This window comes from Lutra lutra, chromosome 11, assembly GCF_902655055.1.
Source record: "Lutra lutra chromosome 11, mLutLut1.2, whole genome shotgun sequence".
Lineage (NCBI taxonomy): Eukaryota > Metazoa > Chordata > Mammalia > Carnivora > Mustelidae > Lutra > Lutra lutra.
In genome coordinates, this window is record NC_062288.1 from 69,859,590 (window position 1) to 69,885,628 (window position 26,039).

Sequence of the window (26,039 nt, forward strand, 5' to 3'; positions counted from 1 at the left end):
ATTGACAGAACAGACTTTCCAGCATGGAGCCTGCTTGAAATCTTCTCTCTCCCTCTGCCCTTTCACCCCTACTCTGGCTTTCATGCTTATTCTCTTAAAAAAAAAAAAAAAAACAGGAAGAAGAAGAAGAAGGAGGAGGAGGAGGAGGAGGAGGAGGAGGAGGAGAAGGAGAAAGAAGAAGGAGAAGAAGGAGAAGAAAGTCTGGGGTACACAGTAGGGAGATGTGTTTATTCATCTCAGAGCATTTGCTGGTGGTACAGGTATCTTGGGGAGACTTCTCTAAGAACAATGGTTGGTGGGCACCATTTCACTCTCCCACCCCAACTTAGATACACTATGACCTGCGGGAACCACTGCAGAATAATCTTTAGCTGGTGTGCTAACAGTGTGCCCTGCCCCTGTATTGTGCAGACCTTCCAATTCTCCCTGGGTGGGAGTCCATCCAAAGCAACACCACAAGCTTGGCAGTGTGTAAGCAGTCTGGACAGTGGTCAGCACTCCAAGGACTTCTGCTCCAGGGAAAGGGTACACATACCAGTTCAACTGCAGCATCAGCAGTGGATGGGGGGCAGGCATCTGGTCTGATTGCAGGCCCTACCCACCAACAAAAACTTCTAGGGAAGACCACATGCAGATCATTTTTACAGTTTGGAGCATTGCAACTCTGGCAAACTACTGCTCTGATTCAACTTAATATCAAGGCAACCCCAGACTGGCCCACTAACAACACAGAGACCAAACCCTGTCCACAAAAGGCAAAGAGAGCTATTGCAGATGACCGAACTGAAGGCAAATACAAATCAGCCACATTAGCAAGATGCACACTACATACACAGGAGACACCCCTGAAGAGTCAGGTTCTGGAGCACAGGGGACACTGCATGGCAGGGCACTACAGGACCTCTTCTTTATAACGCCATTACTTATAAGAGCAGGAGATGTAGCTGACTTTCCTAACACACAGAAACAGACACAAGGAGTTAAACAAAATGAGTAGACACAAGTATATGCCCCAAATGAAAGAAGAGGACAAAATTTCAGCATGAGAGCTAAACAAAATGCAGACAAACAATATGCCTCATGGATATTTTAAAGTAATGATCATAAAGATACTCACTGGACTTGAGAAAAGAGTGGAGCCTCTCAGGGAGACCCTTAATAAAGAGATAGAAAACAAAAGAGGAGTAAAGGATGGGCTCAAACTTAACCAACCACCAACACAATATGCACTATATGTGGAAGATGTTATATATAATACTTAACGGTAACCACAAATCAAAAACCAGTACTAAATATATATAAAAAAACAAGGAGAAAGGAATCCAAGTACATCACTAAAGAAAGTAAAAAAACCATGAAAGAGGGGCGCCTGGGTGGCTCAGCGGGTTAAAGCCTCTGCCTTCGGCTCGGGTCATGATCTCAGGGTCCTGGGATCGAGCCCCACATTGGGCTCTCTGCTCAGCAGGGAGCCTGCTTCCCTTCCTCTCTCTGCCTGCCTCTCTGCCTGCCTGTGATCTCTGTCTGTCAAATAAATAAATAAAATCTTTAAAAAAAAAAAAAACCATGAAAGAGAGCAAGAGAAGACAGGATCAGAGAAGAACTACAAAACAGCCACAAAACAAATAACAAAATGATGGTTAATACATACTTATCAATAATTATTTTGAATGTAAATAGACTAATGCTCCAATCAAAAGACACAAGATGATGGAATGGATAAAAAAAAAATAATACATGTATATGTGGTCTATAAGAAACTCATTTCAGACCTAAAGACACATGCAGACTGAAAGTGTGGGGATGGAGAAACATTTATCATGTAAATGGATGTGAAAAGAAAGCCATGATAGCAATACTCAATATTGTACAAAATAAGCTTTAGAGCAAAGACAGTAAGGAGAGAGAAAAAAGGACACTATATAATAATAAAGGGGAAAATTCTACAAGAAGATATAAGAATTATAAATATTCATCCGATGTAAGAGTACCTCTATGCATAAAATAGTTAATAACATACATAAAGGAACTGAAAGTAATAAAGTAAGTAAGGGACGTTAATACCCACTTACATGAATGGACAGAGCATACAAACAGAAAATCAGCAAGGAAACAATGACTTTGAATGACACACTGGACAAGAGGGACTTAACAGATAGATTGAGAAATATTCCAACCTGAAAGAGAACACACATTCTTTTCAAGTGCACATGGAACATCTCCAGAAGAGATCACATATTAGGCCACAAAACAAGTCTCAATAGATTCAGGAAGACGAAAGTCATGTCATGTATCTTTTCTGACCCCCAACGCTACGGAACTAGAAATAAACCACAAGAAAAAACCTGGAAAGAGCACAACGCATGCAGGTAAAATAAAGTACTACTAAACAATGAATAGGTCAACCAAGAAATCAAAGAAGAAATCAAAAACTACATGGAGGAAAAGGAAAATGAAACACAATGGTACAAAATCTCTGGGATGCAGGAAAAGAGGTTCTAAGAGGGAATTTTAGAGCAATATCGGCTTACTTCAGAAGCAGGAAAAATCTCACAACCTAACCTTACACTTAAAGGAGCTAGAAAAAGAACAAACAAAACCTCAAACCAACAGAAGGAAGGAAATAATAAAGATTAGCTTAGAAATAATTTATTTTTTAATTTTTTAATTTGTTTTTGAAGATTTTATTTATTTATTTGACAGAGAGATCACAAGTAGGCAGAGAGGCAGGGACGGGGGCGGTGGGGGGGATGCATGGGAAGCAGGCTCCCCACGGAGCAGAGAGCCTGATGCGGGGCTCGATCCCAGGACCCTGGGATCCTGACCTGAGCCAAAAGCAGACACTTAATGACTGAGCCATCCAGGCGCCCCAGAAATAAAAAAATAATAGAAATCAATGAAACCAGGAATCAGTTCTCTGTAAACATCAACAAAAATGAGAAACATTTAGCCAGACTCATTAAAAAGAAAGGGGGGGGGACTCAAAATCACAAATGAAAGAGGAGAAATAGCACCCAACACCACAGAAATATAAACAGTTTTAAGAGAATATTGTGAAAAATTATATGCCAACAAATTGGATAACCTAGAATAAAATGGATAAATTCCTAGAAACATATAACATCCCAAAACTGAAGTAGGAAGAAATAGAAAACTTGAACAGACCAATTACCAGTAGTAAAATTGAACCAGTAATCAAAAAACTCCAAACAAAACAAAGTCCAGAATCAGAGAGCTTCACAGGTGAATTCTAGCAAACATTTAAGGAAGAGTTAATATCTGTTCTTCTTAAAGTTTTCCAGAAATTAGAAGATGAAGGAAACCTTGTAGATTCCATTCTATGACGCCAGCATTAAACTGATACCAAAACCAGATAAAAACTCCACAAAAAAAGGGAACTACAGACCAGTTTCTCTGGTGAACAGAGATGCAAAAAACCTCAACAAAATACTGGAAAACTGAATCCAACTATACATTAAAAAAGTCATTCATCATGGTCAAGTGTGATTCATTCCTGGGATGCAAGGGCAGTTCAATATTCACAAATCAGGGTGATAGATCACATCAATAACAGAAAGGACAAGAATCATATGATCATTTCAACAGATGCAGAAAAAGCATTTGACAAAGTATACCATCCATTCATAATAAAAACCCTCAAGAAAGTAGGTCTAAATGGAACATACCTCAACATAATAAAGGTTATCTACGAAAAACCCACAGCTAATATCATCCTCAATGGGGAAAAACAGTTTTTCACCTAAAGTCAGGCACAAGAGGTCCACTCTCACCACTTTTATTCAACATAGTATAGAAAATCCTAGTCATAGTAGTGTAAGTCAGATGGAAAATAAATAAATGAGTAAATAAATAAAAGGCATCCAAACTGGTAAGGAAGAAATAAAAGTGTAACAATTTGCAGATATGATACTATATACAGAAAACTCTAAAAACTGCATTCAAAAACTATTAGAACTGATAAATGAATTCAGTAAAGTTGCAGAGTACAAAATTAATCTACAGAAATCTGTAGCACTTCTATACACTAATAATGAAGTAGCAGAAAGAGAAATTAAGAAAACAATCCCATTTACAACTGGACCAAAAAGAATAAAATACCTACAAATAACCAAAAGGCTAAAAGACCTGTACTTTGTAAACTATGAGACATTGGTGAAAGAAATTGAAGATCATACAAAAAAATGGAAAGACATGTCTATACTCATGGGAGAATATTGTTAAAATGTCTATACTACCAAAGCAGTCTACAGATTTAATGCAATTACTATCAAAATGCCAACAGCAGGGGCGCCTGGGTGGCTCAGTGGGTTAAGGCCTCTGCCTTCAGCTCAGGTAGTGGTCCCAGGGTCCTGGGATCCAGCCCCTCATCGGGCTCTCTGCTCAGCGGGGAGCCTGCTTCCCCCTCTCTCTCTACTTGCCTCCCTGCCTACTTGTGATCTCTCTGTCAAATAAATAAATAAAATCTTTTTAAAAAAATGCCAACAGCATTTTTCACAGAGCTAGAACAATCCTAAAATTTGTATGAAACCACAAAAGATCTTGAATAGCCAAAACAATCTTGGAAGAGAAAACCGAAACTGGAGGTATCACAATTCTGAATTTCAAGTTATATTACAAGGCTGTAGTAATTGAAACAGTACAGTACTGGCACAAAAACAGACACACAGATCAATGTAACAGAACAGGAAATCCAGAAATAAAGTCATGATTATATAGTCAATTAATCTGGTAAAGGAGACAAGAATATGCAGTGGAAAAAAGTCAGTCTTTTCAACAATGGTGTTAGGAAGAGGGAACAGCTATATGCCAAAGAATGAAACTGGACTACTTTGTCACACCATTCACAAAAATAAACTCAAAATGGATTAAGGACCTAACTATGAGACCCGAAACCATAAAAATCCTAGAAGAGAACACAGGAAGTAATTTCTCTGACATTGTCTATAACAACATCTTTCTAAGTGTATCTCCTAAGGCAAGGGAAAACAAAGCAAAATTAAACTATAGGAACTGCATCAAAATAAAAAGCTTCTGCACAGTGAAACAAACAATCAACAAAACTAAAAGAAAACCTACTGAATGGAAGAAGATATTTCCAAATGATATATGATAAATGGTTAGTATCTAAAATATATAAAGAATCTATACAACTCAATACCAAAACAATAGATAATCCAATTAAAAAATGGGCAGAAGACATATACAGACGTTTTTACAAAGAAGACCCATAAATGGCCAACAGACACATGAAGATGCTTAACATCAGAGAAACACAAATCAAAACCACAGTGAGGTATCACCTCATGCTTAGAATAGCTCAAATAAAAAACACAAGAAACAACAAGTACTGGCAAAGATGTAGAGGAAAAAGGAACCCTCGTGCACTGTTGGTGGGAATGCAAACTGGGGCAGCCACTGTGGAAAGCAGTATGGAGGTTCCTCAAAAAATTAAAAACAGAATTACCATATGATCCAGTAATTCCACAGAGTATTTACCCAAATGATACAAAGACACTCCTTTGAAAAGATATGTGCACCCCTATGTTTACTGCAGCATTATTTATAATACCCTAATTATGGAAGCAACCCATGGGTCCATCTAAAGATGAAAGGACAAAGAAGATGTGATAGATAGATAGATAGATAGATAGATAGATAATAGATAGATATAGCTCCAAAAAGTATTACTCAGCCATAAAAAGAATGGAATAGTGCTATTTGGAACAACATGGATGGATCTAAGGGGTATACTGTGCAGTGAGAGAAGTCAGTGAGAGAAAAACAAAAACCATATGATTTCATTCATATGTAGAATTTGGATGCAGGGCTCAATCCCAGGACCCCAAGATCATGACCTGAGCCAAAGGCAGACAACTGAACCACCCAGGCAACCCTGGAATTAGATTTTTTAAAGTGAATGTTTCCTTTAGAAAAAGTTTAAATAGCTATTTAAAACAAAATCAAAGTAAAAGAAGGTTAAGGTGGTATCACATGATTTTTTTCCCTTTCTTTTATTCTGTTATTCATACACTTTAGCCTTGTTATTTTGCAATCCTTCATCTCTCTACACTTAGTTCTCAGTTTACTGATTTTTTTGGGCTGGGGGGGAGGCTCTAATTCGCCTGTTTAACCTGTCCATTAAGTTTTAATTTCAAGCTGCTGTATTTTTTACTTCTTAAAGGTTTTGTTTTAAAACCTGTCTACTTTTTTTCATAATGGCCTCTTTTTCTTTGGGGCATATCCCTGTTTTTCATCTCTTTCATCATTGTAAGTACACATTATGTTAGTCTCTTTGAGATCATTCTTGTACTTTAAGGTTTTGTGTTTTGGTTTTTTGTATGCTAGTTGTCATGTTTGTTTTACCTGCTGAATGGCCCAACTTCATGGTGGATGTTTTCATCATGTAGTTTTTAATTTTTTATTCTGAGGTGATGTTTAGACTATAGACTAAGAGCTGAGGCTCTTTTTCTCATGGGAGTCCCTTTTTTTTATTACTGTTCAGTGCCCGAGGTCAACACAGCTGAGTTAGTTGCTGTTTCCTTCCACCCTGGATAAATTTCCTGGTTGGCCCTTCAATGAGGGGTGAGGCCTTTCAGGGCACAGGCCTTATTTGGAGTGTCACTAGTCCCTCAGTTCACACCATGCCACATCTCCCACCTTGTGACGTGAGGACCTGATCATCCTCCAGACTGTGACAGCTTCACATCTTGAGTTCACCCCTGCAGTTTTCATGTCTTCTCACATTTTTTTTCCCCCTTCAAGGTCAGAAATTATTAAGTGCTGGGCGCCTGGGTGGCTCAGTGGGTTGAGCCTCTGCCTTTGGCTCAGGTCATGATATTAGAGTCCTGGGATCGAGTCCTACATCGGGCTCTCTGCTCCACAGGGAGCCTGCTTCCTCCTCTCCCTCTCTCTGCCTCTCTGCCTACTTGTGATCTCTGTCAAATAAATAAATAAAATCTTTTAAAAAAATATTAAGTGCTTATGGTGGGGTTAAATTTCATATTAGTTCAATCCATCATATTGATGGAGCCTCCATGTTTTCTTTACTGTTGTTATATTGCTCTTGCAGTTATTTTTTTATTCAGTTATTAAAAATGGGCTCTGGGGCACCTGGGTGGCTCAGTGGGTTAAAGCCTCTGCCTTCGGCTCAGGTCATGATCCCAGGGTCCTTGGATCGAGCCCCGCATCGGGCTCTCTGCTCATCAGGGAGCCTGCTTCCCTTCCTCTCTCTGTGGCTGCCTCTCTGCCTACCTGTGATCTCTGTCTGTCAAATAAATAAATAAAATCTTTAAAAAAAAAATGGGCTCTGCTGAATATAGTTTCTCAGATTCACATCTGTGGATTGTTCATTAGAGCAGTTGCATTTGATTCTAGGAGCTGAAGTCTTATTAAAGCAGGGTCAAACCTTGTTGGTGATTTAAGATTTTATTTTATTTTATTTTTTGGTATAGAGTATTGCTAGGGGTTCAAATAGCTCTTTCTAGGAAGCATTATAACTCAGCAATTCGAACCAGTGTGAAAACTGCTAGAAGCAGAAAATTAAAATATCACTTATTCCTATGGATGGCAAGATAGTCTATTAGATATGTTAAATGCCACTTGTAATCACTTAATAATCTCTTTGTTAGTTGCTAGTAATATGATAATTTATTAATTTAGCAATATGGTACAGAGGAACTAGCACTGTTTAAGAAGTAGGACAGCATAGGCTTGAATACCAGATCTGCCTGTGATAAGCTGTGTGAACTTGTACAAAACTTAACCTGATATTAACAATACCTTATTTTAGAGTTATGATGATCAGAAGACAGACACTGCTTGATAACCATTAGTTATTTTTATTGATTTTGTTATTAAAACGGATTGGCTAAGAGCAGCATTTCCCAAAATGCAGTCCAAGACATAAGCATAGGAATCACCCAAGGTGCTTGTTTGAATCTTCATTTTATTTTTTTAAGATTTATTTCTTTATTTGAGAGAGAGAGCATACACAATCCGGGGGGTGGGGAGGGGTAGAGGGAGTAGGAGAGAGAAACTCAAGCAGACTCCACACTAAGCATGGAGCCTGATGGGGGCTTGATCTCACCACCCTGAGATCATGACCTGAGCCAAAACCAAGAGTTGGACGGTTAACTGCCTGTGCCATCCAGGCATTCTGAAGCTCCATTTTAAACAGTACCTACTGATGATACTTCATCACATTCAAGCCTGAGATTAACTGGTTAAGCACGTAAAAGTAACAGTTTTTATGAGAAAACATAGGAATAACATAAGACTACAAGTTCCATTTGTGACAAAGAAGAATGAAAACCAAAGATACCTTATATGTACTGAATTGTCTACTTCTCAAGAAGGGCAGGAGTTTTGTGGACTTTAATAATGAGTGATATCCCAGCTTTAAGAGAACACAGCAGAGGAAAATCACATCTACCCAACCACTCTAGTCTGAGACACCATCATGTTTTACCAGGACTATTGCATTAAGCCCCTAAGTGGTTTCAAATGTCACCTTCTTAGGAAAGTTTTCCATGGCCTTCATAGCATCCTCTGGTCTCTCGCTTGGTTTTCCTTACCCTGTGCTGCTTTTCTCCATTGCATGTATCAGAGATCATATGTATTCATATGTATATATTATGTAATAGATAATTATTAATTTTTCTGGGTCCAAATCCACTTACTACGCTGTAAAACTATGAAAACATGGACTCTGTAGAGCCTTGACAAATATTAACTGAATAAATAAATGAAAGGGCTTATGGAAGGCCTCTCTTCCACTTGAACTATTAGAAAAGATAGAGGATTCCAAAGAGAATACGAAAATAATCCAGAGAGGAAGATGCCCTACGGGTGTTGCACAAATCAAACCAGTTTGATGTGAGTTTGATGTGGAGAAGAATTTCCTAGCAAAGGGGAAAAAAATGAAAGAACTTCTGAGCCTCTGGAACTATTTAACAGGAATCAGTTTCTTATGACAGAAGGTTAACCCAGGGCTTCCAGAATAACAGCAGTAGCAGTGACAGAAGAAGAGCTAGAGAGACCCCAGCAAGTAGGAGGTCATGTGCTGGTGACGGATGCTTGTGGACCATTTTCTCTACCAGGTGCTAGGTTTCCTACCTGGGACAAGTATCCCCAATATAGGAGACTACAGATACCACAACTTCTGATGACTGGCCGTGGGAGAAAGACACATTTGTAAAAATATAAAACAATTTCCCTTGTGAAATAGACTTGTAAAACCCTGGAATACACAGGAGTAAGTTTTTTCCTTCCTTTTCTCTAAAGTACTTGCCTTTGAAAAAGGAAAGATCACATACAAATGAATGGCTAGCTAAAAAAGAGAAACAGACTAGAATTTGTTTTTCTGGATGATGACTAATTTTAGAATAATTGGATCCTGGCAGGGACAGAACACAATCTCAAGGAGACAAAGGAGGAAGTATTTGGCAGCCTTGTCCACTGGATGAAGATGTTGTAAACCCAGATAAAATCAGATACAAAAGAGAACAACAGATGTAATACAGAAAAAAAGAACTGCAGTGGAGGATAGAGTTTAGTAAGGCTCCAGGAAAATTAAGGGAAAGGGAAATTAAGTCTACTATTTAGATCCTTAACTGCCTGTGAATCAGAGCATACGTTCTGATACAGAAGGGTAAATGTGATCTCTTGGATATTATTAAGGCTTTGCAAGAAGGTTCTCAGGACTGAACACATACTGATTAAAACAGAGAGAATAAGTGTTTGGTGGTTCCTCAAAAAGTTAAACATAGAATTACCTTGTGACCCAGCAATTATACTCCCAGGTATGTATACTAAAGAATGGAAAATAGGTACGTATTCAAACAAATACTTATTCAGAAATATGCATTAGTAGCTCTATTCACAATAGCGTAAAGTGGAAACCACCCCAAATCCATCAGTAGATGAACCGATAACCAAAAGGTGATTTATACATATTATGAAATATTATTCAGCTATAAAAAGGAATCAAGTACTTATAAGTGAATATGGGTGAACCTCAAAAGAGAAACTCTTTTAAGTGAAAGAAGCCAGACACAAAAGGTCAAATATTGGGCGCCTGGGTGGCTCAGTGGGTTAAGCCGCTGCCTTCGGCTCAGGTCATGATCTCAGGGTCCTGGGATCGAGTCCCGCATCGGGCTCTCTGCTCGGCAGGGAGCCTGCTTCCTCCTCTCTCTCTGCCTGCCTCTCCGTCTACTTGTGATCTCTCTCTGTCAAATAAATAAATAAAATCTTAAAAAAAAAAAAGGTCAAATATTGTTTGGTTTCATTTATATGAAATATCCAGAATGGGTAATGCCATGGAGACAGAAAGCAGGTTAATCACTGTCAGGGGCTACAGAGAGAGGGAGAAACAGGGAATAAGTGCTTAATGGGTTTAGGGTTTCCTTTTGGGGTGATGAGAATGTTTTGGAACTAGATAGAGGTAATGGCTACACAGCATTATAAATGTACAAAATGTCACAAATTGTTCACTTTAAATAAAGTGATGTAAATGTCATCTCGATAAAATAAATACAGTCTGAAAGGTTGAAAAAATTCTTAAATTTTTTTATGGACAGGGAGGGAAAGGGCCAAGAGGGAACAGCAATACATGATAGAAAAAAGCAGTGTAAGTACTTCATGAGGCCAACGGTTACAGACAAGACACACTGAAGCGACAGAATTGTAAAAAGAAGACACAGACAGCCTAGTTAGACCATTAAGAATGATGCTTCCCAATCAAGGATGCAGAATCTAAGGAAAACATGAATGATGTCTAGCCCAGAGGACATATACTGTGCGTACAGCAAAGGTTCACTAAGGGAAGGTCACTGTCTTTGAAAGCTAACACTAATAGAGCTATGAATTTCAGAAGGTTGTGTGCCTTAGTAAGGTAAATATAGATGTCAGGATCATTTGGAGAAAGCAGAACTTGGTTTTCAAAATTGGGAACAGCAAAAACCATCAACATTTGCACTGTCCCTGGCTGAATGATCGGAGATGGGGGTGGGAGGGAAGAAGGGTAGAGGAGCACATGGAGACACAGAGACCCTATAAGCAATGAGATTGGCAAGGAAGGCTGTGTCCAGACTAGTGCCTGAGTGCCAAGCTGAACAGTCTGGATCTTATTCATTAGTTAATTAGTTAATTAGTTAACCCATGCAGATTGCTAAGCAGTGAATGACATAAGCTGTGCTTCGGGAAAATTAATCTGGCAGGCATGTACAGTGTTGATGAAAGGGTAAAAGACCAGTAAGAAGTTGACCATAATCATCATGTAAGAGAAATTACACATGCATTGAGATAATGACCATGGGTTGAAAGAAAAGGGACAGATAAAAACATGCATTAGAAAGGTGATTAGAAGTAGGGGACAAAGACTATACTCTAAGGATTTAATTTGGGGAGACGAGGAGGGTGACTGGGTCATTAGTTAAGAGGTAGTATCATAGGTAATTAGAAGGCAGATGTGGCACTGACATGAGTTCCATTTTATATGTTATTACATTTCAAATGCTGGAGGAACCATGCAAGGGAAGATGTCTAATAGATAGCAATAAAGCCTGAGGGAGATCAGAAAACCAGAAGGCATCCAAAAAGGTTTAAAGGTTGAAACTTGATTGAAGGTTTTTATGCAGATGGTCAGTGAGCTCTTGGGGAAATGAAATCAACCAGAAGCAAGTACAAGTTTGCTGCCAACTAGTTATGCCAAATCAACTTCAATTTCTTTGTGACAAGGTTTCTAGACTAAATCAGACTAGTGTTCTAGGCTACGTGTATCTTGATTTTAGCTAAATATTTCACAAGTATTTTGTGATTACAACCAAAATAGAAACCCATCGGGGCAAGAGCAGATAGGGATTGAATCAAAATTGGTTGCGTCATCATACTTGAAGTACACGGATTATGGCATCTGTACCAACATAACCACAAACACAGAAGAGCCTAAAAAAGTATTAACTTTATACGAAAATGGTATTACTCTAAAGAAATGGCCTATTTATCTCACTGGATACTTGGAACTAAACTCCAATAGAATTATCACAAAATATTTTGTTGGTTTAAAGTGCCATTTGATAGTTCGGAATTTTCACTAAAACTGACCACAGAGATAATTCTTATGAAATTCTTCAAAAGAGTAAGATAGAGTTCCTTGTGAATATTATTTGGAAGGAAACTGATTTTTTTTTTTTAAAGCATGCTGTTGTCCTTGTACAGTGTACACACAAAAGTTTTCTATTTAATAATTTTGGAGGCCAAAATGTTTTGCTGTTAAAATACCATGCCTAATTTACATGTCATTGTATGTTAATCTCTGTTAAAGTATTGTTATAAAAAATGCCTTTCAGGGGCACCTGGGTAGCTCTGTGGGTTAAAGCCTCTGCCTTCAGCTCGGGTCATGATCCTAGGGTCCTGGGATCGAGCCCCACATTGGGCTCTCTGCTCTACAGAGAGCCTGTTTCCTCCATTCTCTCTCTCCCTCTCTCTGCCCAGTTCTCTGCCTACTTGTGATCTCTGTCAAATAAATAAATAAAATCTTTAAAAAAGTGTCTTTCAATATTGTAAGTCATCAGCTATTTGCATTTGAAGAATTCATTGCTCAGAGTCCATGAGGAAGTGTTAGGACCTGGGAATTAAACACAAGGGAAGATGCACAGAAGTTCCTATCCAAACTCTCCATAGTCCAACATCACTGGCTCTATGTACTGGTAGGAAGAGCCAATATATAACTGCAAAACACAGTGAAAATAAGGTGTTAGGAAAGTACCTAACAAAGATGACATACTCCCTGCAAAGAGAAATCCATCATCTCTAACTGCCACCCAATAAAATAAATAGTTATCATTAGTCTTGAGATACTGTCTCCATATACAACAAAAGGCTAATATCATCTTTTTTAAAAAGATTTTATTTATTTATTTATTTATTTATTTATTTATTTGACAGTCATTTATTTATGCACAAGCAGGGGGAATGGAAGCAGAGGGAGAAGCTGGCTCCCCGCTATGCAAGGAGCACAATGTAGGACTCGATCCCAGGACCCTGGGATCATGACCTGAGCCAAAGGCAGATACTTAACCAACTGAGCCACCCAGGTGTCCCACTAATATTGTCTCTTATTAAAAACACAAAGTAGTTACCCTAAATATATAAATTGCACTATTTTATTTTAACTCAATCTTTAAAATATAGATATTTTAACTCAACCTTTAAAATATAGAATTGTGAAAGAATGGATGGATGGATGGACGGACAGACAGATCTACAGATGGATAATCCTTTCCCCAGTTTAGACACTACTACAAGATCATAGTTTGTAGTATGTAGGAGAGATTGCTACTTGCATAACCAACTTTTTTTTTATTACAATAATCCTGATTTTCCTCCTATGGCAACTAGTAAAGATGGAATTTCCAAGCCTCCCTTGTTACAAGGTTGGCCAGTGATATAAAAATAGAAGTTAATGGGTGGAACTTCCACAAAGGATCTTTAAGAGGGGACTAAGAGGATACTCTTTCCCCTACCTTCCACTGCCTTCTCCTTTCATCCTTTCTAGGATTCAGGAGTGATGGCTGGCATCAGAAACTTAGTAGCCAAAGAAATTGACATGGAAACTTCAGTTGCCTTTAAAAGTTGTGCTCTGAGGATGACAGGGCTGAAAGACAGGTGTTCTGGGTCTTTTTAGGAGTAGGAGAAAGCCAAATGGATGGTCTGTTATATAGAGTTAAATTTAACTACAAGTAAGGCAGTATCCAGTATTCAGTTCTCACCTTTCCACTACACACTTCTCATCTTAAGATGTCACCTAATTCAAAGTTATAATGTTTGCAATTCATTCAAAGGTTTTCACAAATATCACATGCCTGGATAGTCTATGGCCTTGTGTCCATCTGGACTACTTTGAGAATATTTTGAATTTCCACTTTTTAAGTAAATGTTAATGACATGGTAATTACTTTGATGAATTTCCAGTGAAGGGTGAGATGGTGTGACAGCTGTCAGCAAAGTGTCAAATAGACTGTGGCAGTGAAGGTGAGAGGATTTAAAAGCCCTTATTCGTGGCGGCCTTGATTTGGTCTGATACCAAACTGATAAAAATTGGTATCCACTGAAAAAATCATGTTTACCCATCCCCATAATCCTTCCATATCCTATTATTTTTCCTGGCCTCAGTTCCCCCAAGCTTCTTTCAACTGTTTTCAGAGATGACACCAGTTGTAGAAATGATTCTGCCTTAGACTTGTACCAGTCCCAACTGAGTTTTGAAGTACCTATCATTTCTAATAACCCATTTAGTGGGATCCAAACTATTAAGTCACATATTAAGACTTGGGCTTCTTACTCCTAGGAACATCACTGAGTTTACTCCATGTGGTAGGAGGAATTCTGAGATGACATCCATAATCTCCACTCACTGAGCAGCCTCCCTGCCCTTGAGTGCAGGAGGAACCTGTGACTTGTTTCTAATGTAGGCAATGTGGAAACAGTGATGGGATGTCACTTCTTTGATCACATTACACTATGTATATGAGACTCTGTCTTAGCATGCTGGATTGTGAGGAATTTTCCTGTTGGTCTCGACAGTAGCAAACAGCCTTACTAAAAACTGCCAACAGGGGTACCTGGGGGCTCAGTCAGTTAAGCATCTGCCTCTAGCTCAGCTCATTATCCCAGGGTCCTGGGATCAACTCCTGCATGGGGTTCCCTGCTTAGTGGACAGCCTCCTTCTTCCTCTGCCTGCTGTTCCCCATGCTTATGCTCTTTCTGTCAAATAAATGAAATCTTAAAAAAAAAATGCCAACAGAGAGGGCCACATATTAGGGAACTGAAAGTAATCTCTATGATCCAATTGGGGCAAACAGTTGATATCCAGTGAAAAGCCAAAGTCCTCAGTTTTACAGTAACAGAAAAATGAATTCTGCCAATAACCTGAAGGAGCTTGGAAATGGATTATTTCCCGGTCGAGCCTCCAGATAATACCACAGCCTAGAGAACATTTTGATTATTTGAGAGGTCTTGAACAGAGGATCCAACTAAGTCAATCATGATTCCTGACCCACAGAACTGTAAGACAATAAATAGGACTTGTTTCAAAATATAAGCTTGTGGCAATTTGTTATGCATCATAGAAAATGAATATACTCGCAAGCCTCTTGTGCCTCCAACTTGACCTGGACCAGGCACCCCAGGGTTGATTTTCTCAGTGCTCTCCTTATTGAAGCCCTTTGAACTGAAGAGCTCTAATCCACAGCACTGTAGCTTCAGCTTTGGTCACTTTTCTGAGAACCGCTCTTCTCTCCATTCCTACACAAACCCACACCCTCCCATATACTTGTCAACTTGTAGACTTGTTGGGCCTTGTAGATTCCACCTTACTTTGGTGAATCCCACATTTCTAAATATACAGGTCTTAACTACTGCAATTCTCATATCCCTCATGGAGATTGGCCAAAGATTGTCCAGTATTCAGACATTACTCATGAATGGGTCTCCTGGTCAATAACCACCTGTCAGCCTGGATTACTAGAAATATTTCCCCTAATCCTCCCATCTCCAATTCCTTGCATCACTACCACTTAGGTTATCGTTTCCCTTTTTGGAGACTCTCACTGTATATGTGTTTACTTTAACTCTAACTTGAGACTACAATATTTATTGGATACTAGACTTTCTTACTCCTTCTTTCTACATCTAAAAGAAAACAAAACAGAACTGTCAAGAACAACAACAACAAAGCAAAAGCAAAGGGCTACCCATTAATTCTTTTTTTTTAAGATTTTATTTATTTATTTGACAGAGATCACAAGTAGGCAGAGAGACAGGCAGAGAGAGAGGGGGAAGCAGGCTCCCACCTAGCAGAGAGCCTGATGTGGGGCTCGATCCCAGGACCCTGGGATCATGACCTGAAAGAAGGCAGAGGCCTTAACCCGCTGAGCCACCCAGGCACCCCATTAATTCTAAGAAGAAAGCAAATTCAGTATTAAATGTTTGTTAAGTACAGCCAGCCTATTAGTACTTCTATATACTGATACAGACATATAATTTAATTTTGTATATGTTCAATTTGGGGGCAATAGAAATGAATTGTAATGTCAAAGGAATATTTACAACATGTTTGCATCCATTTTATAGGCCTTAAAATAGTTTTTTAAAAAAGCAAATCTATTATTTTTACAAATCTAAATTGTTATGAAGTATTATAATTAACAAATCTGTTTTATGATGTGTGTTACACTTCTGATAAACTTGAGGCCATCTTGAGGCTATCTTGAACAGGAAAGAAATGATCATTCATTACCAAATTCATGTGAGAAAGTTATGTGCTTTAATCTATCATACTGTGGTTTTTATAAATTAATTGCAGCAAATACTGCTTATTTTCTGTAGTATATAATTTAGTATATAGTATTTACTGCCTTTAATAGATTATGGTCATTATCAATAAAAAAGCCACCAACTATTTACTGCTTACTAAAAGTAAGGCATTATTTAAAATGTTTTATGTACCTTATCTCATTAAGTCTGGGCAAAACATGATGTCAAAGGAGTGATTAATCCATTTCATAGATGAGAAATTAGGAGATTAAAGACACTAGATAAACTTCAAAAGATAACAAAAATGTAAATAAGGATTTAAGCCCAGGCTTTTCCAACATCTCCTATTGTGGTGTGCTGGTCTAATTCATTTCCTTTATCTGCCTGGTCAAATAAACTGTGTTGCTGTAAGGTTCCCAAGTTTTAAAGTTGCACTGAAATACAGCATGTATTATTAACTTAAAACAAAAACCTGCATTCTTTTCAGCTCACATCTTATTTGGATTTCATACACTAATAAGTGTATATGTGTGTATGTGTATTACACATTAACAGAAATTTGTGTTGCAGCAATTACTTATAAATAAAAAGTGCTAGATATATCATAGATAACCCTTTCAGGAAAACAGCCAATGCTAATCATAAATACAACCAGAGTGACTGGTATTTCACTGAGTCTGTGAATTAAATTATAGATAACTGACATCTTAACAATAGTGAGTTTCCAAGGACCTTGAATATTTTTCTATTTACTTAGGTCCTCTTTAATTTACTTCAGCAATGTTTTGTAGTTTCCAGAGAATAATTTTGTGCATATTTTAACAAGTTTATCCCTGAGTATTTCATGGTTTCGATGTTATTGTAAATAATATTTTAAAATTCTAAACTCCAGTTATTCATTCCCAGTGTACAGGCACAACTGATTTTTTTGAATACTGGCCTTATAATCTTCAACCTTATTAAACTTTCATATTAGTTCCAGTAGTGTTTTCATACATACCTTAATATTTTATGTACGTATAATCATGTTGTGGAGCACTGGGTGTTGTACATAAACAATGAATCTTGGAACACTGTATCAAAAACTAATGATGTATTTTATGGTGACTAACACAACACGATAAAAAAAAAACTTTTGCTTTTTTACTTATTAATCTGTATGCCTTTTATTTTTTTTCTCTTATAGTGTTATACTATCTAGGACCTCCAGCACAACACTGAAAAAGTGGTGAGATCAGTTATCCATGCTTTATTTCCTATCTCAATATGATGCTTTATAGTTATGATATTCTTTATGATTAAGGAAAGCATTGTGATTAACTGTGTAGTTACTGTAGTATTTCATAGGCAATGTTTCTCAGAATAATGAAGTTCCCTTATATTCCTAGTTTTCTCAGAATTTTTATTATGGATGTTCAATTTTGTCAAATGCTTTTTCTGCATCAATTTAGATAATTGGTTTTGCTCCTTCATTATGTTGTATGGTAATTTACATTGATTGACATTTGAAAGTTAACGCTGCATTTCTGAAATAGCCCCCACTTGGTTATGATATATTATTCTTTTAAAAATATACTGTTGGATTCAATCTGCTAATATTTTGGTAAGGATTTTGTTTGTAGGAATATTGGTCTGTAGATTTCTCTCCACTTAGGATCTTTGTCTAGGTTTGAAATCAATTAATTACTGCCTTCTCAAATGAGTTAGGAAGTATTTCTCCTCCTCTTCCTTTTTATATATGGTTATATTTAGAAATAAAATAAATGTCCAGAATTCAGTAGTTTTACCAGCATAATTTCTGCTTCACTTCCCCACACATCCATCCCCCAGAGATAATTCCTTTTACTTAGGTGTTTTAAAACCTCAGTGCGTAGCTCATTCCTATTTTAAAATAGATCAATATAAAATCAGCTGGCTTTGTAGAAATAATTTTGTATAAGTATGAACTATGAGAAGCAATGGGGTGCAAAGAAATTCAAAATATCGTCAAAATACTATGCTTAGAAAATAACTTTGATGTTTTCAAATAAGTCTTTGTGTGATGAAGAATACTGCTCATATAATGACTAGGTTTCAAAATAAAACATATAGTCAAAATCTTACAGAATTCTAATTAAATAGAAAAGGACAGTTTTCTAATCGTTCTTAAAGGGGCCTTTTTTTTTTTTTAAGATTTTAAGTGTCACCTCCTCAAATTCCTAATATTCTCAATTGGTTTTATAATTTCATAGGAAAAGAGTCAAAGTAACTGTATTTGTTAAATGTGTGTAGTGGGAAAATCACCAATTAAATGTGTTAATAATAACCTTTAGATGGCGGAATAAGAAAAACCAAGGCTAAGTTACTTTAGGTTGAGTAATTTCCCTTAGGAATATCACTCCTTTCTAACATTTCTAAGTTTCTCTTATAGTATTATCACACCTATTAAATAGTGCAACTTTTCAATACAATGTGAAACTATAAATTATTCTCAGAAATAAAATTCTCATCCTTTTTTTTTAAAGATTTTATTTATTTATTTGACAGAGAGAGATCACAAGCAGGCAGAGAGGCAGGCAGAGAGAGAGGAGGAAGCAGGCTCCCTGCTGAGCAGAGAGCCCGATGCGGGGCTCGATCCCAGGACCCAGAGATCACGACCTGAGCCGAATGCAGCGGCTTAACCCACTGAGCCACCCAGGCGCCCCTAAAATTCTCATCTTAATTGCTAAGAGACTTATCCTAACCATTTGTTACGTGGTGAATTCATCACCATGGAGAACTACTACTATGGCACTTCTCCCTCACACTGGCCCTACCAGAACTCAGGTGACAACACAGAACATTAGACCACACGGTAAGCTACTCATTAAGTGATTAACTTTGTCTGACCCAGTTTGTCAAGTTTTTGTGTTCCAAATGTCAATTTCTATTTACTTGATTTCTTTCCACTTGGTTTTGCTAGACTAAGAATAAATTGCTTTTTACAAGGAAAAGCAAAGGAAGTAAAACTATCAAGAAAAGTAAACTCAGAGGACTCTTGGGGAAAAAATTAAGTACTGGTGAGAATCATCTTTAAGTTAATTAACCAGCTTGGAAGGTAATTGAGATTCTTGCTTCATCCTCTTTGCCTAACACTGCCCCTCTGCGCTGCATTTTACACTTGGGTACTTACTACTGTTTACCCTGATTCCACAGCACATGCCAAAATCTAAGAAAACTTTCAGTAAAGCAATTGCTTAGACCAGATCCAATTTCTTCTACAAAAAAAAAAAAAAAAAAAACAAACAAAACCAAAACCCAACTTCCTTTATAATCTAGTGATAGAAAGTGAGTAGTTACTTTTATATATAATCAGTTCGTTATTACAATTTCCATCAGAAATAATAGAGAACTAAAAGGAGATCCAACTAGACACACTTTCTGCATCACGAGGGATTTAGTTATCAAGGAATTTATAGCTGCTGGCTAAAAAGACAGTTTAAAATGATCTCTTAATGTCTTTCATCCATGCTGATCCATTACCAAGATGATCAAAAGTTGGCTAAAAAAACCTCCAACATCTCATCAAATATATTATTTTCAACAGTTGATTGGCTTAGAGGAGACTGTTAAAGGATTTCTAGTAATGTTTCAGGTGATCAGAAAGAAAATATCTGATTATATCTCAGACTGGGGGAGAAAAGTACAATTTTAAACTTACTTCAGGGTACTTTTATTTTATTTTACTAAGAACACCATATCTACTTGCTGTGAACTGATTTATCCAAGTCCTAAAAGATATTCTCTAAGGTAATTAATATTGCCAACTTGATTAAAGGTTTACCAAATGTCAAAATAAATGCAGAGGGCTGAGGAGGGTAAAAGTACTTTGTTTCATAAGTTTTCAGTGTTATGCCAGTGTAGTCATTTAAAAAAAAAAAAATCCGGGGCACCTGGGTGGCTCAGTGGGTTAAGCCTCTGCCTTCGGCTCAGGTCATGATCTCAGGGGTCCTGGGATCGAGCCCCACATCGGGCTCTCTGCTCAGCATGGAGCCTGCTTCCCCCTCTCTCTCTTCCTACCTGTGATCTCTCTCTGTCAAATAAATTTAAAAAATAAAATAAAATAAAATAAAAAATAATTAAAAAAATAAAAAAAAATCCCAGTATTTCTGGTGTTAATATTATCAAAGAAAGGATGATCAATTCTGGTAAGAGAAAATGGCTGTTAGAAATGTCAAGGATAAAAGATTCATAATCTGCAGAATATCTTGGCTGATGAGCTATGATTGAAAATGAGAGGGAGTGAAGAGTCAAAGATCATTCCTGAAGTTCTAGTATATGATGGTGTGTTGCCAGTCATTGAAAATGGAAACTGGTAAGTAGTAAGTATTTAGAAGTATGGAATTAAAGTTCATGATAGATGTCTGGAATAAAAAAACATCCAAGAGTCATGAGAACATGGGAAACAGAAGTTGCTGAAGATTTGGGTGTATAAGGAGATGACCTCGAATGTATAAGAAGACAGAAGAGGGAATCCTAATGACCAACAGCATCTAAGAGTTTATTTGAAAGATGAGGAGGCATCTAAATAGACTAGAAAGACACAGTCTTAAAATGAACAATACGCAGGTAAGCTCTCAAAGGGCAGAAGTGATGCTATATTGCTTGTCATTTTATGTATTCAGGGCACCTATTATACTACCTGGAACACAACACATCAACATTTGTTAACTAAATAAACAACCAACCAAGAGAGTAGTGTCCTATCAAATTGAATGCACAGAGCGTATCAAGGAGGAAATAATTTACAGTAGGGACTACTGGATTTGGCAATCAGAAAGTCATTAAAAATCTTAGCAAGAATGACTTCTATGGAGGGGTGCATGGCTGGCTCAGTCAGTAGAGCATGTGACTCTTGATCTCAGGGTTGTGAGTTTGAACCCCATGTCACATGTACAGATTACTTCAAAACAAAATCCTAAAAAAACAACTTCTGCGGAGTTTTGGTGGTAAAAAAAAAAAAAAAAAAAAAAAGGAATGCACTGAGGGGCAAATGCATGATGAAGCCATGAAGATGTTGAAGACTGAGGTCTTTTTCAAAGAGAATGTCAGAGAAGAACAGGGATTATTAATAGATAAATCTAAGAAGGAAATATTATTGAGATATTTTTCATAAATTGGGAGAGATCTGAGCAGGTTTATGTGCTAGGGAAAAAGCCAAAAGGCAGAAGAAATTGAAAAGGCCAAAAAAAGGAGGGGGGGAGGGTAGAGATCGATAAAGAATGGTGCCTAGGACAAGGGAATGAGTTCTAGATCAGAGAAGGAGAAATCAGTCGAAGACCAGAGCAAAGTCCTCTCTATCTACAGAAGGAGTAAATGTAGGGAGTGAGCAGAAGAGTCAAGAATAACACTGAGGTTTCTGATATATGCTGGTGATCTGGACCTCTTACCTCTATGCCTACATAAATAGGTAAGAAGAGTGAATGCAGGCATGATCATTAGCATAGAAATAGGAAGTCTGAGGGCTTTTATGCTTTCAATTTCTCAGTGAAATAGCAGTGATTCCATCATTTTAGAAGGATTAGGGGTAAAGTAGGGATTGTGAAAAGAGTGGTGGATATTTGGGTTAAACTCTGGTACTAGATTAGGGAATTAAATAGGGATACATGGAAACAGCTGGCCATGTCCAAATGAAGAGGAGACGACAGATTTTGGTTAGTTGTACCAACTTTCCTCAGTGGTTTAATTTTCTATAGTGGCACTCAGCAGCCCTGATATGAGAACCAAAAAGTGGATGGCAGGCTTAATTCAAAGCTAGAAGTTGACAGAGAAGTAGGACAGAATGGGTAGGAACCAGGGAGGTGACATTGCTAAAACCGATGCACCTGGAAGTTAGACTATTTGGAAAGGGAGGAGAGTGGTAATATTTTAAGTTTACAAGAGAAGGGCCGCAGGGACTCAAGTGCTTCCAGAGTGTGAGGGGAGTAGAGGGAGTGAGAGAGTGTGGGAGCCTCAGAGCTACGAGATTTTGGTCCTGAATCCCTCCATCAGGCTGGGAGAGAAGGGGCCCAAAATACAAGGCAGATTTATCTGGGTATGCTTCCATACCTAAATGGAATTGTCCAGTGCAGACATTAGATCAGCTCAGATGTTTACATGAAAACGCCAGAGGCAGCAAGAACAAGAGGACAGGTGTAAGAACACTAAGACAGTCAGGGCACACATTAAAAATGTGGCATGCAGGAATAAAGAATGAGGCTGTCTGCAGCTCTCGATGACTGGATCAAGGGGTCACCTACTGTTTGATAAACATCCCAGACACACCTATTACCCATTCCAATCCATTCACTTCCTGTACACCAGAACACACTGATTTAGGAAAACTCTGCCTTAGGAAACACTGAAGGACAAAATTGAGAAAATCAAAAGACTAGTGACATAGGTCAGACAGTTAAGGATGAGAGGTCCAAAAACAAAGATATTAGGATCTGAACACAGGCAAACATTGGACTGGACATGGGGGAAAAGAGCAAGGACAGGAATGAAGAAATAGTCTACAACTCTTATGTGTCATCTGACATGGGCCTATGATCCACTGATGAGTCAACACAGAAGTTGGTGAACATGGAGGTGATATTTGGAGACCCCTAACTTCAGGAATGAGTATTTCAAGGCGATAAGCAGTAAGGCTTACTTCCACTAGTTTTAATTATTCATATAACAAAACCAAGTATTAGAGGAAATTTAATCAGGAAATTTAAAAACATAGGTAATTTAAAACTGTAGAGTTTTTAAACAATTCAGCATCAATAAAAAAAAAAACTGTAGAGTTTTTACGAATGAAGTAATAGTGCTCTGGGGGAAAGAAGCAATTCAACCCATCATTTACATACAAAAATTTACTTCTAAAAATATATTCTAATATTTTTCTGTTTGGCAACAGCACAAACTAACAGGAAATTCATTTAAGTCTGGGATGCTTGTAAGTATAGCCTTGCCTGTGTGTCAGTAGGATATGAAATGCTTTATTCTGCTTGAACATCTTGGAAGGAATGATCAAACAAACAGAATGTCATTTGCATATCAATGACCTCGTCTGTGATCTTCATAGAAAACAAACAGCTTTAAATGAGAAGAAGCTGTTAATTTGGCCATATTACAATAACAAGAGTTCATCACATGTTCTATCCTATAGTTCTGAATTATGACACTCTTTTATGTAGTTACACTGTAAATCACTATTTATGGCATTTCTGTACTTCTAGCCAAAATATCCAGTAAATCAAATTGGAGATGAAATATTTTTGGCTTAAACTGATTCAATATGTTCTCACTTCTGACAGCTGTAAAACTCAAGAGTTATTTTACATCTCAGTGTTTGAAGTCTAAAATCACAATTTGGATGACCAGATGCACTCCATCTAAAATCCTGGAAATCTCATGATGTCTGTCTGGGAAATTAGCTGAGAGGGACATGAGCAGGTCATTGTTATTGGATGAAATTCATAGGGGTATCATAGCAAGGGACCATTAATAAGAACTCAAAAGCAAGAGATTATAAACAATAAAATTTTGAGAGATACCCAATTGGAATTAAGATGTGCCTCTCAGCAGGATGGTGAAACACTCTATTTTATTCTAGCAAGTCAGCTAAGGGGGCACCTGGATGGCTCAGTCAGTTAAGTGCCTTTGGCTCAGGTCATGATCTTGGAGTCCTGGATGGAGCCCATATTGGGCCCCCTGCTCAGTGGGAAGTCTGCTTCTCCCCCTTGTTCTGCCCCCGCCCCCCCCGCTCATGTTCTCTCTTTCTTTCTCATAAATAAATAAAATCTTAAAAAAAAAAAGTCAGCTAAGGATAGAGTTAGAGCCCCAGTTGGGTCTGATAATTATTCTAACAAAACATTTATGTAGAAGGTAATCATTCTTCCTCAAGGCTGTTTTAACAGTAAAAGAAGTAAAAGAGGACTGGAGGGATGAGTTAAACCAAGAAAATGAACAATAATGGAACAGTTCACCACTATATGGGAATGTTGTCAGGAATCTTTGAGGTTTTCCAAGTAAAAATGGCTATGTCAGTGTTATTATTTTAAAATAATTTGGTAAAGCCCCAGAATTATTTATGCACATGTACTACAGCAACTGAAATTTTGAAACATAAGATGTAATGTGGTCTTTGCTCTATTAGTATTGGTTGAGATTATGATACTGGCTGCAACCACAGTGTGGAGCTGAGCCTGTGGCCCGTCTGTTCTTAGTGAACTGTCTTATATTCACTGGAATATTGACTCTTGGGTATGTAATATTTGTGCTGAATATTTCTGAAATCTTTTAAATGCACTTCACTTAGTGGCTATGACTAGTACTTTAAAACAGCAAAGAATATTTTTGGATTCTTGCCACTCGTTTTTCCAGAATAGTAGAATTCAAAAGTGACTTTTCATTCACAGATATGTTGGAACACAGACTTCTTTCCCTTTGTGATTGTGGACTGTTAGCAACTGTAGAACCAAGTGATGCTTTGGGAGGGTTTAGCCCTTCTTCTTTCTCTCAATGGCCCTTGGCCCCTAGGCACCATTAGGATTAATATGCAACATGTAGCATGAAAAAGTAGCATTTGTTATAACAGGTCAGATTCAGGAAGCATTCTCTTACTTCTCTTCCAGAGGAATCACCACCCTATGCCCATCCTATTTCTAGTGTCCTTACTGAGTGGCAGCACAATATATTGGTCAACCGCATGGGTTTGAGCATCAGACAGACTTGGACCCATACCAGAGATAAGCTGAAAGGAACAGACAGCATCCCTTTCTATGTGTTTGACCTTGGGAAACTTAACACCTCCCTTGGTCTCAGATTTTTTAGAGTGGTTATGCTGACTAAATGAAATTATGCATTGTGAAGTGCTTCAGTAGTATCTGGCAGATACGAAGTTAAGGCCAGCCATTTTAATATTATTGTTACTGGTAATATTACTGATTATGCAAATAGTTTATCCAATGAAAATATCCACAATAAAAACCGTAGAAGTAACAGGAAATAAAGAATACAAGGGATTTTGCTCACTAACAAGCAACACAAAGTACTCTACAGGTATTCTCTTCTATGACTTGAAGATTTCATTGTGAGGAATTATAGGACCAAATATATATATATATTTTAAAGATTTTATTTATTTATTTGACAGACAGAGATCGCAAGTAGGCAGAGAGGCAGGCAGAAAGAGAGGAGGAAGCAGGCTCCCATGTAGCAGAGAGCCCGATGTGGAGCTCGATCCCAGGACCCTGAGATCATGACCTGAGCCGAAGGCAGAGGCTTTAACCCACTGAGCCACCCAGGCGCCCCCCCCAATTTTATATTATTTTAAGGGAGAATAATTATCAGGAAATGAGGTTCTCATGATATTCAAAGGTCCTGGTTAAAAATGAGTTGTCAGGAATGCTTTCTGTAGAGCTCTGGATGATGGGAATGAAAATGACGGCCTCCCAATCTCCAGCCTGGAGGAGCCGAGAGCTCGGGGGCCCACTCCTCAGTGCACCCTCAGAGAAAAGGGTCAATCCCTCCCGTCTCCCTGGTTTCCAGCCACGGTCTGTGCTCACCCACCCTGTGACTGAGCATTTCTGTCTCTGATGCACAACCCCATTTGGAGTCTCCAAACTCAGCAGATTCCTGCCTCCAGAGGAGGAAGACATATCTTGAAAGAGGTTGCTGTGGCTGATATTGAAGAGGTTACTGCCTATATTCTCCTCTAG

At 37.9% G+C, this 26,039-nt stretch overlaps 1 protein-coding gene across 3 annotated transcripts in view; it reads right to left on the reverse strand.

Annotated features, from left to right (window-relative positions):
• IMMP2L (inner mitochondrial membrane peptidase subunit 2) overlaps positions 1-26,039 on the reverse strand; it is an 876,168-nt gene that overhangs the window by 22,574 nt on the left and 827,555 nt on the right. For 2 of the 3 annotated variants that reach the window (XM_047694954.1, XM_047694953.1), the window contains exon 7: positions 1,118-1,154. The exons of the other annotated variant lie outside the window; for it this stretch is intronic. In XM_047694954.1, coding sequence (XP_047550910.1) covers positions 1,118-1,154 — 37 coding nt within the window. The remainder of the gene's footprint in view (positions 1-1,117; positions 1,155-26,039) is intronic. 3 annotated transcript variants of the gene reach the window in all.